General features: G+C 45.5%; 1 protein-coding gene across 1 annotated transcript in view; it reads right to left on the reverse strand.

Moving 5' to 3' along the window:
- The window catches only part of EVI5L (ecotropic viral integration site 5 like), a 1,294,704-nt gene that overhangs the window by 926,655 nt on the left and 349,897 nt on the right, over positions 1-18,152 (reverse strand). Inside the window, exon 5 of the mRNA XM_086928161.1 lies at positions 7,513-7,737. Coding sequence (XP_086784287.1) covers positions 7,513-7,737 — 225 coding nt within the window. The remainder of the gene's footprint in view (positions 1-7,512; positions 7,738-18,152) is intronic.

Consider the following 18,152-nt stretch of genomic DNA (forward strand, 5'->3'; position numbering starts at 1 on the left):
CTTTCATGGTAGGGGGGGCTCTGCCTCAGCAACCTTAGGGGGTTCTTTTCAGAATTACTCGACAAACACACCCCGCCGCCCTCAGTGGTTATCCTACACCTGGGGGGAAACGATTTGGTAAAACTGGGCAGGAGGGTCCTTTTGGAAGAGATTATCTTGGTAGCGGGTTGGCTTGCAAAGACATGCCCAGGCTACACCATAGTGTGGTCTCAGTGGATACGTAGGCTGCAGTGGAGGTGGGGGGGGGGGGGAGAAGGAGGGGGGGACTCTGTCAGGGCGTTGAATCACTCGGTAAAGAGGATCAACAACAATATAGAGAAATTATTTCTAACACCTCAATTGCAGAGTATTCCACATGGGTGCATCTGGGGGACCATTTCTTCTTGCAGGATGGGGTCCACCTGACGGAGACAGGCAATGAGTTACTGACAAAGAATATTTTGGCATGGTTGGAGGGTTTTGCGAGGTAGGTATGACCTTTCAGAGCGGGAGTTTTTTGGGGGGGGCCAGATTGTCGGTCAACTATGCTGGCCCGTGGCGGTAAGGTCATGATCGGTGAGCAGCAATTTAATGTCCTTAGGGGACGTCACCATTCTCGAATGGGGTCGCCCAGGGGGAGGGGCCAATGGTCTCTCCAAGAACTTCAGGGGCAGGATATCCGCTTGGTTGGAAGGGTGCGGGGGAAAGAGTTCCACTTTACTTGGGCTGTTAGCCACCCCGCACGTACACTATGACGTCATCAAACAGCGCAGAGTGAAAGGGCCCTCCTTTTGGTTTAATGGAGTTCACTGAGCATACAGGGTAACCAGAAGAGGGACGTACTCTCCCGGTAACCGGGCCCTGTCGCGCATGCGCACTCATCCGTGAGGGAGTAGCTGGATAATAAGGATCTGATACTGGTTAGCGACCTTGCCGTAGGCCCAAAAATGCTAGGATGCAAAATTCATACGTAGGATGTTAGATTCAGTTAGGAAACACGCTGTATTAGACATTTGTTAAGGTTAGCCCTTTCATACCTGTCTACATTGCTGTAAATCTAATGTCAAAATTTTGCATATTAATGATTGTGTTAATAATGTTTTATTTCAACAATTTTAATTTGTTTTCATATTTTAATAAATACGGCCGGGGGGTCGTGGAACCCCTGCCTTCCAAAGAAAACTCCTTGCATGGCTGATTACTTTAAGGGTTGATGTGGTGGTGCACAGGACAGGGAAGGAGTGGTCGGTAGTCCCAGACCATAAGAGTTTGGTGAGGAGATGGTAGAACAGAAAAGGGAGAACAAGGAATGAGCAGAAACGTGGGACACAAGTCATAGTTGTTTGAAGGGTGGCACATTCTGAGCAGATGGTAGAAAGTTCTAGAAATGCCACTTCAGCGACGTGTAAACATGTATAAATAGACCAGTCATTACCACTTTTAAAAAGTTACGAGTCCCAGTGATGCTAACTGACCAGGCAGGTGTTTAAAGCCTGATTTATTTGGGGCGATTGTGTTTGTTGAAAATGGGGTTATCGTTAGAAAACAAATGGCGTTTTGCGCCTCGTTATGTTTATTTCTCAGCCACGTGATTTAAATATGTTTGGCTTTATTAAGCACCAATGTTTACTAAATTACTACACGGGTATTGAAGATGTTTTTTTGTTTTTTTACAAAATGTTTAGAGCAAAGACTTTAAATTTAGCAACGGCTTACGTGCACATTTATTTCACTGAATACTAAGGGAAAAAAAGCCTTAATGGACGGGTGCATTTTTAATTTGGAAACAAATCTGGTTTGTTTTCATGTACGTCCACAAACACATTGAGTATTACACAAGGTTGTTCAAGTGGCGAGCTGGGTTGGCGTGAGGGGAGGGGGGGCCAGTTTGCTCCACACTTGATCACATCCGTTGCTGTGAACGGTGCAACTGAAACACTATTTAATTGTACCCGCGGTAAGTGCAGCTACATTGTGAGGAGGACATGAGCCACTAATGTGGACAGAACCTTGGCTGGCTGACACGAAAGAGCACGTGCTCTGCTTACAGTGTTTTGCTGCTTGTTTGCAATTGGTGAGACTGTGGGAAAATAAAAGCAATGGCTCTTTGACATAAGTGGACAAGCATTAAAAATGCAATAGGTCTTGCCTTTCTTTAAGTTAAAGTCATTTGCTTTGCTTTGCTATACAATACCATTAGCAGAGCAAATGGCATTAACTTAATCACTATTGCATTTTCAATGCTTGTTTGAGAAACTTGTTGAGTTTCCTTAGGTCCAGAATCAGTTGCCATTCTCCTGAATTCTTTCTTATTAGGAAGAAACGAGAATAGAAACCTCTTCCTCTCTGAGTGGATGGTACTTCCTCTACAGCTTCTTTGAGTAGCATGATCAAGTCTTCTTTTCGTGATAAGAAAATACGAGGGGGACCCAAGGTGGAGTAATAGGTAGTTTTTGAATAAATTCTAGGGTTTGACCCTCGGTGACTAGGTCCAACACGCTGCGGTCTGATGTTATCTCGTGCCACCGCTGTGCATAAGCAGTAATGTTCGCAACGACGGGCAAGGAGGGAAATTTGACTGGTACCCTGATGTACTCATTACTTTCTGCCAGAGTCACAGCCCAGTTGCGGTGTTCGCTTGCGGGATCCCTGCCAAGAGAAACCAGCTGCTGATAAATGGAGATACAATGGTGGGTTGTAAGATTGGCGATATTGAGGTTGATATTGCTGATATTGTTAAGTTCTTTGATATCCGCTTTTGTAGGTGGTGAATCCTCGCCCTCTGGTGCCTCTAAAAGGTAAACAATAACTGTGGGTCTATGTGAAACTAAGGTCTCTGTGTGCAAGAAGTGTCAACCTTATTATTAAAGTACACAAAGGGACTAATCACATTGTGATATATGTACCCATCAGTTACACACTCTGAACCACCCTGTTGTCATCATTTGGGCGATTTCACAAGGTGGTATGTCCACACTGTACATACCACTAGTAAACACGCAGTGGTAACCGGAAGCAGTGCTCAAAACAATATGTGTAAGTGAAAGTGTAAAGGTAAAAATGGATAGTGGAAACACAAATAATTTTAATGAGAGGCAACCACTTCCAAGATTAAAAACCAAATAGGTGCAAAGTAACAGAAGACATCCCTTGGACAGCATTATAAAAAACTTGGTCTCTTTTGACCTCCAGGGTTGGTTCTCCTCAAACGGTTGTGTGTCAGCGACCTAATGGTTGGCCTTCATAGAGACCCCAACCACATGTGCCAATAATGATGTTCCAAAGTCTGTCACTATCCAACAGGCTAAGGAATGCTATGTATACACTCTGAAGGAGATAAATAGACCATCCCACAAGCTTGTGATGATAGCGCCAAACAGGTTATAATAATGATTCAATCTGACTCTGTGGGAGGAAGAGCACTAGCAATACTATATCCCACAAATAATAAGCCTATATCGTCTCTATTAAACAGCACATTGTGCATTCTTTTGGGCAGGAGATAAACTTAGGTTGTCTTGCATTCCCCTGATCATCGGTATCTTTTTGTGTCCTTGTCTTGCCCAGTAAACATCGAGAGACAGGATACTTGCGTACTCTTAAAACCACTATCGCACTAGGCACTATAATAACTTCAGTGTCAAAGACTGAGTGTGTCCTTGTCCACACGATGTTGTTTTCCCTCTTTTCTTGAAGAGATCGTATTTTCTCAAGAAGAACGCATTGTGCTTAAACAGATCGCATTTATCAAAAAAAGGATCACATTTCCATAATAAAAGATCACAATACCCCTCTAATAAGGTTGATTGTCAAATCATAGTAGTGCTGATTATTCAAACTACTACTCATGTATGATTACTGTATTTTGATCAAAGTAGTCACGTCTGGCAACAGCGTGCATAAAACTACTATTCCCAAAAAACTACTATTCCCATGTTTCTCGGGCGCAGTAAGAGGACTCCAGGGCCAGGACCAATGGAGCAACACATCGCGTTATGACGTGTAACCATGACAGCCTGCGTGCAACAAAATAGGGAAGTGTCCGTCCCTCGGTGCCTCCCCGAACAGCGCTGATGCCTGATCGGTGCACCGACGGACAGGTACGCATACTAGCGGCATGGGGCTCGGTGGATTTGCTTAGCGGGGGAGGGACTTCAAACGGGTTCTTGGCACTCCCGCGGCGAGCGCATCAGCAAAGGCTCCGACTTCACACGCTCGCCAAATATCACCCCTTCTGATAAGCATTTGCCCAGTCTCTCGTGTAGCTCCAGTGAGACGTCGGGTAAAGGCAAAAGTGACAACGTTGCTCTTGGGTGAGGCGGTAGCTTGACCTTAACGAGCTAGTTAGAACACTAATCCCCGCCGACCAACCCCAGGGGATCAAGGGCTTACAATTGATAGCCTGATGGAAATAGTCTTTCTACCCATGCGCCCGTTTTTAAGAAACTAAGGCGGACATAATAGACAACCCACTTACCAATCACAGGGGTTCAAAGGGTTTGTAATTCCATAACCTCATTAATAAGCCCCATTAGAACTTAAAGTAGGATGTGATCCAGCATGAACAACACTGGGCTTTGACCAGACACTGATATCATCGTAATGTTGCAAACTGAGTGATGATTTTGCTCAGACCAGGAACAGCAGCTGACCAGTGGCGTTTCTCACTTTCGTTTTTATGATTTCAACTAGAGCGGTGTCCCCAATTCCTGAGCTGTAGCCAGGTGAGGAGTGGCGCTGGTCCCTCATTCTCCAGGTGAGTGAGAGGAATATCCAATTAATGTATGGTTGGGCAATATGCTCTGTACACAGCACAAATTTATAAGTCATTAGACTTTATTTGAAACTAAGGAGAGATAACTTTGTTAATAATATATTATCCTATTATCTCTGTTTCCCTCTATATGTGTCTTCAATACCTGTGCATCACTCTAACAGAACAGTGAGAGGACTTATTCAGGTGATACCCAATTTATTTAAAGAAAATGTGTTGCACTTATTCACTTTAGAAGCAGTCGCAAAGTAAATTTCTGGTCCTGAGGAAGCAGGAGACCCCGGTTGGGTCAATTCACTGCAGAAACATGTCGACCTTTAATACCATGCAGTAGATATTTGTTAAAAACTACTGTTACTTTGCACCTATTTGGTTTTTAATCTTGGAAGTGGTTGCCTCTCATTAAAATTATTTGTGTTTCCACTATCCATTTTTACCTTTACACTTTCACTTACACATATTGTTTTGAGCACTGCTTCCGGTTACCACTGCGTGTTTACTAGTGGTATGTACAGTGTGGACATACCACCTTGTGAAATCGCCCAAATGATGACAACAGGGCGGTTCAGAGTGTGTAACTGATGGGTACATATATCACAATGTGATTAGTCCCTTTGTGTACTTTAATAATAAGGTTGACACTTCTTGCACACAGAGACGTTAGTTTCACATAGACCCACAGTTATTGTTTGTTGATATAGGATGCTAAAAGGGGTTATAACTGTGCAGTTGGTCTTTAAATATTCCCTTGGACCCTACTCCCTCCGTGTTTGATATTGCCTCTAAAAGGTACTCTTCTATATTGCAAAGCTCCCAATGACTTTGCAGTATTTGTGTCATTCCTTATTGCCAAAATAGCCTCGTCAATATGTTTTCCAAAAAGCGACTCTCCATCATACGCCATATCCAGAATCTTAACCTGAACCTAAGGTCTGATGGTAGTAGCTTTCAGCCACCCCTGGCGTCAAAGTACTGCCGCTCCTGCAAATTGCCTAAAAGTTGTGTTTGATATGTCTAGGGCACAATCAATTGTTTCAGAGGCAGCCCATTCACCCTCCAATAAGATCTTTCAGGCGACCTGTGAAATTAAATGAATGAATGAATGAAATGTCTGTATGTTTTCCTCCGGGATGAGGTCTATCAGTACCGTCATATCGAACCACATTTGACGGTCATAGCGGCCGATAATGGCTAAAGAATTTGCTGCTCGAATTGTTGCAGCTGCCATTGACAAAAATGTATTTCCCATAAGGAATCTGGCCTTGGATGTCCAACAAGGCAAGATGGACTGTCCTCCGGTGCTCTATATTTTTTCTCTACACGAGGCAGTACCGCTGATATGGATGCCGGCGTCTTCATAATATTTACACCCTCCTACCATATATAGTCGATAATCTGAATCAAACGTACCACCTTTCTTGTGTCCTCTTTAAAATTATACAGAAAACATTCTGTTTGTTTCACAGTGATAGGTAAGTGGAACCTACTGGCTGCCCTCTTCATTAAATTGTGAAACCCTCCGATGTCTTCTGGGGGAGAATCTGAAGGTAAGTGTGGAGGAGGGGATGGTGTCAGGATTACCTAGCCATCCCAAGGATCCGGAACAGATGTCGCCTTCTTCCACTTCCGAAGAGGAAGTGTTCTGATCTCCAGGGTCAGCTGGAGCTGGACTTGCTGCATTAACCGGTGTAGTAGGTACTTGAGGCTCTGGTACTGTTGTTGGTACCTCCACTTGCGGAACCGGGTTTTCTGGTGGAATTTGTTGAGGAGGGAATCTTTGTCAGTAATCTGCTAACATGGCTTGCAGTTCCTCAACCAGTGACAGCGGTAGATAAGTCATCTCTCTGTGGCGTGGTTTCTGGCAGGGATTAAATTGATAGGTATGACGGGGAGCCATATATTGCTCCTGATAATAATGTGGGTCGTGGTAGTCTTCCTCTTCATCATCATCATCCTGTCATTTTACATGTTGCTTAGATGGACTGTGAGCTACCCCATAAAGGCCGTCATCATCCTCATCTTCATCATCTTCCTCCTCAATATAACCTTCCAAAAGGTGAGGCGGTAGTAAAGGTGATACTTTACTATAGTCTTGCAAAGGCGGATGTAGAAAAGTCACATGAGCGGCAGGAGAAGGCATTCTTGTCTGGTACCTCTCTCATCAGTATTGGCCACAACTTTGTCCCACTGACTAGGTATTTTGAAAGTTTGCTAAGGTCCAGACTATGAAGTGAGGTCCCAAGCTCAAACTGTGAAGTACATCCCTCATACATGTCCAATCAACTCTATCAAACACCTTTTTAGCATCTCAAGACAAAAGTAAGACATTCTTGCTTTTTCTCTGAGCATTCTATCAATAATAGAATATTTAGATTTAGTTTTATGAATCATTTTGTGAAAAAACAGGGGAAAGGAAGGTAGCTTGGTCAACTGCGTAAGAGAAATAATGGGTAGCTGGCTGGATAAATTAATGGCTTGTTGAATGGATCAAAAAATCTACATCACTGATACAATAAAAATGGTGGAAAAATGCTTGGCTGGACAAACTGGGTATATTGGCAGTGTGTTGACTGAAAGTCTTGTGAGTGAATGGACTGGGGGTTAGCTGTGTGCAGAGGAAGATATGGTTGAATAAACTGATGATTTGGGAGGGTGAATGGATTACAGGTTAGCGGTTTGTGGAGGAAGTTATCATTGAATGAACAGATTACTGGGAAAGTGAGCAGAAGAAAAACTGTTTAAATGAAGACATGAATTACCTTCATGACATTGAAGAGAACTTCCTGGCCCAAGCTGTCCTGCCCCTTAAAAAAATCATGTTCAGGGTATGTACGAGCGATGTCCCTTCGAATCAGCTTTTCACAAGGAGAGGACATCTTTAGCAGCTCAGAGTACTGATTCTTTACAGGCATGTCAGTGGCACTACATAGCAGCTGCCAAACAATGGCACGAAAGTGGTGTGGAATTCCTTTTCGGATCAGCTCCTGGGAAAAAATTGCACATTTTGTAAGAACTTTACTCTCATAATCTTGCAAGTCATCAAACTAGCACCAACCACATTTAATTTAGAACAGAGTGGAGAATATAACACACCTTATATGATTCCCGATTCAACTCTCTGGGACACAATTCAATGTTTACCAAAGAAAAGTGGTAAATACAATTTGGCACATCAGAGACAGTCAAATAATTATGACTATTAAACTTCATAATACTATGGCGGCGATCAATAGATAATTGGCCACATTTTCCAAGTGTACGCAAAGCAGTAACTTAACAGCTTGAAATGTAACCCCAATAGATGTAGCAAAGAGCTTGCAGAACGAAGGTATACCACAGAGTATTTCAAAGAAAGATCTAACTGCTATACACTATTGCAGAATACGAGAGTTAAGCTCATTTATCAATAATAAGCATAAGAAACGCGTTACTTACCTGTAACAGCAGTTATCCAGTATTGGTGTCTTTCATAGATTCACATGCCTGAATCATTCCCCGTCGTCGAGACGGGAGCCTCCGGTACATAGAAAAGTAATGTCCTATAGACATACATAGAGAAAATAGGCCTAAGGGCCTCACCTTAGTAGCCTATCCTTGTCCTTATGCAAAAAGGACCAAACTCTTAGAGTCAGCCAATCAGCTATCACCTCCCTCTAGAACCTTCCTGACAGGAACCTCAGTCTCTCAGATTTTCGCACGCACCAAGCTAGGTAGGCGTAATACCGTTAGAGAGAAACGTGAGTCCTTCCAGGGGAGGCGGGAGGGTTGCATGTGAATCTATGAAAGACACCAATACTGGATAACTGCTGTTACAGGTAAGTAACGCGTTTCTTATCCAGTATTTGGGGTGTCTTTCATAGATTCACATGCCTGAATCAGAGTAGTCAGCAATACATTATGCACATTTCTGATGTAATCATGCTACATAGTCATTTTAGATAATACACATATTACCATGCGACTTTGAAACATTAGCATATATCAATATATTATAATAGCAAGAGATGTGCATACCAGGATGGAGGGATGTTGGAAGGCTCACCTCACTGGAATAGATGGCGAAGCACCGCCTGGCCCACTGCTGCATCCTTCAGAAGTTCAGCATCCAGGCAGTAGTGTCTGGAGAAGGTGTGCAGTGACTTCCACGTCGCCGCTCTACATATGTCCAAAATCGGCACCCCAGCGAACAGCGCTGCTGATGTGGACATCGCTCTGGTGGAATGCGCTTTAACATTAGCACTCAAAGGCCGTCCGGCCCTGTCATGGCAGAATGCTATCGCTGAGGAGATCCACCTTGAGATGCTCTGTTTCGTTAGAGGCATACCTATCCTTGGCCTACTGTAGGCCACAAATAGTTGTGATGACTTCCTGAAACCCTTTGTTTTGTCTATGTAAAACTTTAGACACCTTTTGAGGTCCAAGGAGTGAAGCGTCCTTTCTGCTGCAGTGGTAGGGTTCGCAAAGAAAGAACGAAGAACCATCGGTTCATTAAGGTGAAAGTCTGAAGGCACTTTCGGTATGAACTTGGGATTTGTCCTCAGCACCACCCTGTCCTGTTTGAACTGCATGAAGGGTTCCCGAATGGATAGAGCCTGTAGCTCGCTTACTTTCCTGGCAGATGTTAGAGCGAGCAGAGCCGTCTTCCATGAGATGTACTTGATGGATGCTTGATGAATGGGCTCAAAAGGGTGCTTCATGAGTTGGTTGAGGACTAAGTTGAGGTGCCATGTCGGTGGGACCCTTCTAGGTCTTGGGAAGGATCTATATAGTGCCTTTAGGAACTGCTTGATAAGCCTATTGGACCAAAGAGATGGTCCTTTGAACGTCCTGGTGAATCGTGAAATGGCCGCCAAATGCACCTTTATGGATGCATGCGCCAGTCCTGACTGTGCCAAGTGTACTAGGTATGGCAATATCTGTTCGGGTGTGATATGGAGTGGTCTCAGGCCTTTCTCTAAACACCATATGCAGAATCGTTTCCATTTTAGAGAGTACGTTTTGTTGGTACTGTCCGCTCTTGCTTTTGCCAGCACGTCCCTGCACTCCTGCGGGATGTTTAGATGACAGAACTCTCTGTGCTCAGGAGCCAGGCCGATAACCTGAGCGATTGCAGGTTCGGGTGTTGCACCTGCCCGTTGGACATTGTCAGCAGGTTCGGGTGCTGGTTCAGACGGATCGGTGTCCTGATGGAGAGGCGAAGAAGATCCGAGAACCAGTGCTGCCCCGGCCAGAACGGGGCAATTGGGATCAGGGTACAAGGCTCCGCCTTCATCTTCCTGAGGACCCTGGGAATCATCGGAAATGGTGGAAAAGCGTACGCAAATACGCTGAACCAACCAATGGAAAAAGCATTTCCGAGTGACCTTGGTTGGGGACGCCAGCTTGCGTAGTTTGGGCATTTGGCGTTCTCCTTGGTGGCAAACAGGTCGATTCCTGGGACTCCCCATTCTGAGAATATGTGATCCAGCATACTCTTGTCGAGCTCCCATTCGTGGGAGAGGGATTTCTGTCTGCTTAGGGCGTCCGTAATGGTGTTGTCCTTGCCCGGGACATAGTCCGCCCTGAGCGTGAGCCCATGAAGTACAAGCCAGTTCCAGACCTTTTGCGATTCGCGTGATAGAGTGAGCGAACGCGTTCCTCCCTGTTTGTTGAGATAGTGCATCGTCGTGGTGTTGTCCGTTCTGACGAGCACCTGGGAGTTCTGGATGCGTGGTAAAAAGGCTTGTAGTGCCAGGTGCGCAGCCCTCAGCTCCAGAAGATTGATATGGAGTTGCCTTTCCTGATTTGTCCATTTGCCGCTTATTCGGAGGTCCTGGAGGACAGCTCCCCAGCCTTCCAGGGATCCATCCGTGGTGATCACCAGAGGTGCTGCTGGAAGTAGAAACGGCAGACCTATAGACAAATTCTTGTGATTTTTCCACCATTGTACACTCTTTGATATTTGTGGTGTTATCTTCACAATGTCCTCGAAAGAACCTGTACTCTGTGTGCATTGGTTCGTGAGGGCTTCTTGCAATGGGCGCATCCTGAGTCTGCAGTGAGGGATGAGGAGTATACAAGAAGACATCATTCCTAGGAGTGATTTGTAGGTTTGAACTTTAAGGGACTTCTTTGATGCCACAGCCGTGGTCAGAGATATTATCTTGTTCTTCCTCTCCTTCGAAGGAAATGCCTTGCGCATTCCGTGTTCAAGGTCGCCCCGAGGAAGGTGATGTTTCTTGTTGGGGACATGCAGGATTTCTCGTGATTGAGAGTTAATCCTAGCTGCTGAAAAAGATTGGTGCAGGCGTTGGAGGATTCGGTCACGCCTGCAGCTGAAGGTGCCTTTACCAGCCAGTCGTCGAGATAGGGGAAGACTTGGTGACCCATTTGACGCAGGAAAGCTGCCACAGGCGAAAGGCACTTGGTGAAAATCCGCGGTGCGGATTTGAGGCCAAACGGTAGGACTTTGAATTGGTAGTGCTGTCCTGCCACCTCGAATCTCAGGAATTTTCTGTGACCCTTGAGGATCGGGATGTGGTAGTAGGCATCCTGGAGATCCAAAGATGTCATAAAATCTCCTTTTTCCAGTATGCCTAGTATTTCTTGGATCGTCACCATCCTGAACGACTGACTCTTCAGGAAAGAGTTGAGAGCCCTGAGGTCTAGAATGGGCCTCCACTTTTTCTCCTTCTTGTGTATAAGAAAGAAGCGGGAATAGAATCCTTTCCCTCTTAGAGACGATGGAACTTGTTCGATCGCTCCTTTCTTCAACATCGCAGATATTTCCTGGAGTAGCAGGCGTAGATGTTTGCGTGGCAGCCTGCAGGGAGGGGTTGCCGGTGGGATGGTGGTGAATTCCAGGGAATGGCCGAATCTTATTAATTGAAGTACCCACCGATCTGTGGTGATGAGATGCCAATTGTCTAGGAAATGGGTCAATTTTCCTCCAATCTTTAATGAGGGATATAGTTGCTGGAGTAATTGGTCATTGGCGGCTGCCAGTGCCCCTCCTATGGTTTTTGCCCCTGAAGTTTGACCTCCCATAAGAAGTCTGACGACCTTGTTGCTGCTTCTGTTGGTACTGGGATTTATTCTGGTAGGAATACGAGGACCTATTTTGATAGGATCCCCTGTAGGAGGACTGGCCCCTGGATTTGTTGCCTCGAAAGGACTGGTTCCGTGCCTGTAAAGTACCAAGTGCTCTAGCAGTATCAGTGTCTTTCTTTATCGTTTGGAGCGCCTCGTCAATCTTGTCCCCAAAAAGGTGTTGGCCGTCGAAGGGCATGTTTACAAAAATGAAGCCAGTGTCTGGGTTCAGGGACCTGTCTTGTGTGTGGGCTATCTACCAGCAGTGTGTAGGTGTAGCCGTCCAGAAAGAAAAGAATTTTTCTTTCTTGTTATCCCCTCACTCACCGGAGTTTCCTCACGGTGACATGCTTCATCATCGGGGTCATCCCAGTTCTCTACGAAAAGGGGCGTGCTGCGACTCTCGAGCTACGAAGGAGCACTATGAAGTGAAGGACTATGTGTAGTGAGAGTAAGTGGAGTGGATGTGTGTGTGAGTGTTAAAAATACCGTGCTAGTGGGCCTCAATGTTTTATTCTGCTCCTAGACCGGTATGTTAAAAGTGGGGTTTGTACTGTGGACCAACCAGTGATGTGGGTTGGTTCAGTACCTGGTCGACATGTTTCACGCTACCCCTAGCGTTTCTTCAGGACCATACAGGGACCAGCCCTGTATAATACCACTCCTAAAAAACCTAGATTTAGGATTCAAATGATAAATTAGTGAGAAAAAATATATTTACAGTGATTGGCGCTGTCCCTACTTGGTACAGGCGTTGTTATGTTCATTGGTGAACCTGTAAAAGATATGAACAGAACAATGTTAAAAATTACTTTGCCCCTTTCTCTGCCGAGATCGGGGTCTTCTAGTCCCTCAGGACGTGCACATGTCCATGCACGCTCGTTCATGCACGTGGTTTATATGGTGTGAGTTTTCCATACAAGGGACGTGCATTCTTTGGAGTCTGTTGTCTGTCGGCGATTGACACTGGAAGTGAAACTACCGTGAGAAATCGTGTCAGACATACAGCTAGTGACTTTATAGGTAACAGTGAATACACAAATCAGGCACACACAAAAGAGAAAAGAAGTTTCGCCAATAATTACATTTGTTGGTGCAATATGGCACATCATGGTCTCATGGGGGGCGGTATCGCCTCGTTGGAAACAATGCTAAAAGGTTATTAAAGGTGTAAAAACAGAGTTAGTATTCCAAAGCATCTACTCTTCAGAGTACGAGTCTCATGTGCCCAAAAAGAGTTCCTAGGTCTAGATGGATATGACTTACTTCCTGATCAGCAATGCCGCATGGTTTTACCTAGCTGCTTCCCCTTGGACCGCATCTTAAGGAATGGTCCGTGGATCAGGGTTTTATAGGTCTTAACTTCCGGTTGGAAGAGACTAGAATGTTGTAGCGGCCATCTTTGGAGGATGTAAATTGACCTAAGTTGGGTCTTTCTACTATTCCCATTTAGTAAAAGGCCTAGTCATTGGATTGCATTGTTTACATGGGGATTTTTTGGTTCCAAGTGGGGTTTCTCAAAGAGTTCTAGTTCGAGATTCAGAAATGTCATCTATTCAAGACACCCCATGGTATGTCATCATTCAATCCTCTGGTATCCGTCTGGAGTTTGAAAACCCAGCGTTGTTCCCGTTCGTGGAGGATTTTCTCGAGATTTTCTCTGTTTTTAACACATTCTAAGACAACCCATCTTAGATCGTTCGGGGTGTGATTTCTCTCAATGAAGTGGTTGGTCATTCTGGTTGTTGACTTTTTGCAACGGATGTTGCTTCGGTGTTCCACGATCCTGGTGCTTACTTTTCTTGTTGTCATGCCAACATAGTGCAGATTGCATGTGCATGTGATCAAATATACCACTCCACTTGTGTTACAGTTAGAAAACTCTTTGAGTTGCCATGTCGAGTTGTTGTTGAAAGTGATTTTCTTGGTTACTGAGGTAAGATGACATACGCTACAGTTGTTACACGGGTAGTGTCCGTTCGGAAGTGGTTGTAATCTGTTTGTGTTTTCTGTTTGTTTCGGTCTCGTATGAGACCATGATGTGCCATATTGCACCAACAAATGTAATTATTGGCGAAACTTCTTTTCTCTTTTGTGTGTGCCTGATTTGTGTATTCACTGTTACCTATAAAGTCACTAGCTGTATGTCTGACACGATTTCTCACGGTAGTTTCACTTCCAGTGTCAATCGCCGACAGACAACAGACTCCAAAGAATGCACGTCCCTTGTATGGAAAACTCACACCATATAAACCACGTGCATGAACGAGCGTGCATGGACATGTGCACGTCCTGAGGGACTAGAAGACCCCGATCTCGGCAGAGAAAGGGGCAAAGTAATTTTTAACATTGTTCTGTTCATATCTTTTACAGGTTCACCAATGAACATAACAACGCCTGTACCAAGTAGGGACAGCGCCAATCACTGTAAATATATTTTTTCTCACTAATTTATCATTTGAATCCTAAATCTAGGTTTTTTAGGAGTGGTATTATACAGGGCTGGTCCCTGTATGGTCCTGAAGAAACGCTAGGGGTAGCGTGAAACATGTCGACCAGGTACTGAACCAACCCACATCACTGGTTGGTCCACAGTACAAACCCCACTTTTAACATACCGGTCTAGGAGCAGAATAAAACATTGAGGCCCACTAGCACGGTATTTTTAACACTCACACACACATCCACTCCACTTACTCTCACTACACATAGTCCTTCACTTCATAGTGCTCCTTCGTAGCTCGAGAGTCGCAGCACGCCCCTTTTCGTAGAGAACTGGGATGACCCCGATGATGAAGCATGTCACCGTGAGGAAACTCCGGTGAGTGAGGGGATAACAAGAAAGAAAAATTCTTTTCTTTCTGGACGGCTACACCTACACACTGCTGGTAGATAGCCCACACACAAGACAGGTCCCTGAACCCAGACACTGGCTTCATTTTTGTAACTGTACCTAGGAGGACGACCTGGTCTTGAATAAACCTCCTTTTCCCTCTACTCTGTTATCGTCGAAGGGCATGTCCAGCACTTTCGTCTGCACCTCTTGTCTGAATGACGTTGCCTTAAGCCATCCTTGACGGCGCAGGACTGCTGCCCCAGCTAGTTGACGAAAGCCAGTCATGGCTGCATCTATGGCACAATCAATGATCTCCGCTGCCGAGGTTTGACCCTCCGTAAGCAGTGCCTTGACTTCCTCCTGAACTGTGTCCGGCAGTTCCGCCATATATGGGACTATATCTTACCAGAGCTGGCGGTTATAACGCCCCAACAGGGCTATGGAGTTGGCCACCTTGATGGTCATGGCCGATGTTGTTGTAAACCGTTTACCGATTGTGTCTAACTTCCTGCCTTCCTTGTGCGGAGGGGCTGACAGAGGAGAGGAAGGGTTGCGAGAATTCTTTTGGGCCGCCTGGGTTACGACCAAATCCGGTTTCGGGTGCCCATTAAGGCAAGCTGCCGCTGTGGTTGGAGCCTTGTATTTTTTATCCAGGCGTGGAACAACCGCAGGTACAGAGGCCGGCGTCAGCATCAGTTTCTTTCCCTGGTGCCAGAGAAATTCTATTATTGGGATAGACTTTGTTGTCTTCTGTGTTTGCTCCTTGAAGTCATGTAAGAAGCACTCAGTCTCAGTTGATTCCATCACCATATGAAATCGCTTTGCCGCCCTTTCCACTATTCTATGGAAACCGCCAATGTCCACTGGTGGTGAATCTGCCTGGCGTGGTTGGGGTGAAGCTGGGGAAGATGCCACATATTCCTCCTCCTCTTCGTGGTCCGTCTGGATTTCTTGTACTTCTCCCTCTTCCAGTTCTTCTGCCTCCTCATCAGAGGATTCAATCACCTGAGGTGGTACTCTCTCCTGGCGGACCTGAGGAGCTGGTCGTGTCCGGTTTGGGGCTGCCGCTGGTATATTTGTAGCAGGCGTCGGGCCCCCTGTCCCAGTTGCCGGTGTTTCCGGGAAACGTTGTTTGTAGTCCTGGATAAGGTATTTAAGGTCATTAACGATTGAAGCGGGAAGGCATACCATCGGGGTGACCTCCGTGCGAACATGAGCTTGGAAAGAGTGTTCCTGATAGCTCATTTCATCCTGCTCCTCGTCCGTGCTCTGACATTTTACGTGAAGGTCTGAAATGGAAGTAGCCTGATCCAGGAGTTCTTCTTCTTCAGATTCTTCACTCTGGAGAATTTCTGTAGGCAAATGAGTTTGCACTTTACTTGGTGACGTTGTTTCCGGTGTAATCTGCTTCTTGGGCAGTTTGCCAGACGCAGAATCTTTCGCAGGAGCCCCTGCCGTCGTTTCTGGTGTTGTTGACGGTGGCAGGGTCAGAGACGACGTTTCTATCAGCTTGGATTTTTTCCACGGCTCAGAAATGGCCAATGTCGACGACGATTCCCCCGTCGACGGTGTCCTCGTCGACGGTGTCCTCGTCAACGGTATGACCTTCGTCAACGGTGTCTCCATAGACGATATTTTCATCGTCGACGACGCCTTTGTCGACGATGCGCTCGTCGACGATGCGCTCGTCGACGCTTCATTCCTCGTCGACGGTGATCTCGTCGTCGACGGTGATCTCGTCGTCGACGTCTTCGTCGTCAACATACCCGTCGACGGGGGGCTCTTCATCGACGACGCCGTCGTCAACGGGACAATCTTCGTCGTCGACGAGGTTTTGGACGTCGACGACGGTTTCAGCAGAATTATAGATGGAATAGGTTTACCTGCCGACGACGATGAAGGAGTTGTCGTCGTCGATGGGAAAACCGACGACGCTGTCGTCGTCGACACCGTCGTCGTCGCTGTGGTGATTCTTTTTTGCGCTGAGGAGGATGTCGCAAGTTTGCTGGACGACTGTGTAGGCTTCTTAAAAGTCTGAGAGTCCTTTACAGACACTGAAGATTTCGTTGATCTTGCCTCTGAAGACTTCTTTTGTGCCTTCATAGGAGGAGTGTCTGAGGGGCCAGGGGAAGCCACCCTTGGCCTCTTCAGGGAGACTTCTGATGTCATAGAAATGCTCCCCACTGAAGATTCCACATTTTCCCTCTCTTTCAGCCTGTCCAGCCAGATGAGCAGGCGACCTTCTCTGTCCCTCAAGGTCTTGTTAGGGAAAGACCTACAGATCTTACAGTCTTTAGGGACGTGGTCTGGGTAGAGGCAATATAAGCATAGAGCATGCTTATCCTCAACATGTAGCATGCTTATCCTCAACATGTAGCCTTTTCTTCCCACATGAAGAGCAGGCCCTGAAAAGGGCTTTCTTCTGGGATTCAGACATGCCATAATTTTGAAGAAATAAATCACTTACTGCAGTGATAAGTGGTTTGAAGTAATCCTTGTCGAGATTTAGAAGAAAGAAGTCACTTTAAAAAGTGAACAAGTTGTTTTTTGAAGAGATCCTGAGGAGAACTCAGGCTGGAGACTCCCTAGCACAACGTGCGGTAGAAAATCTGAGAGACTGAGGCTCCTGTCAGGAAGGTTCTAGAGGGAGGTGATAGCTGATTGGCTGACTCTAAGAGTTTGGTCCTTTTTGCATAAGGACAAGGATAGGCTACTAAGGTGAGGCCCTTAGGCCTATTTTCTCTATGTATGTCTATAGGACATTACTTTTCTATGTACCGGAGGCTCCCGTCTCGACGACGGGGAATGATTCAGGCATGTGAATATATGAAAGACACCCCTAATACTGGATAACATGCACCTCTAGTTCTCCATTTCAAGAATAAGTTACTTATCTGTAACTCCAGTTCTCAAGCGTTGGTATCTTTCATACATACACATACTTGAATCAGTTGTATATCTTTACAATGAATGCTATTTCCATACATGAGTTTACCATATATATAATCCATGCTTTTACATATATATATATGCGTGTGCCTACATTTTTGTACATATATATTTTTAAATATAAATATATATATATGTGTATACACACAAAAACATACTTTCACATGGTACAGGCGGGGACAGACAGACACACACTTTTGGAGGGTGGGGGGTGGGGGGGGGGTTCGCAAACTCCCCCATTTTTGTTTTTTACTCCTAACCTTCCTTAGCCGCATCCCTTCCCTGTTCATTAAAACGACCCTTACCTCCATTTACCAATACACACATATGAGTATTGTGGTATATTATATGGTGTGGCTGTCTGACCTTACCATGCAATACACTCCCAAAACGGTCTTAGGTCCAGTCAGGCTCCTTTGTAAAACCTTTAGCTCAACCCTGGGTAGCTGTGGCTTCGAGAAGCAAGGCTTAAACAATGAAACTAGTATAAAGCATTTAGAAACACCAAACAACAAAATAAGAAAGTCACAAAACGCAAAAGAAATC

Source organism: Lissotriton vulgaris, chromosome 1_1 (assembly GCF_964263255.1).
Source record: "Lissotriton vulgaris chromosome 1_1, aLisVul1.2, whole genome shotgun sequence".
Lineage (NCBI taxonomy): Eukaryota > Metazoa > Chordata > Amphibia > Caudata > Salamandridae > Lissotriton > Lissotriton vulgaris.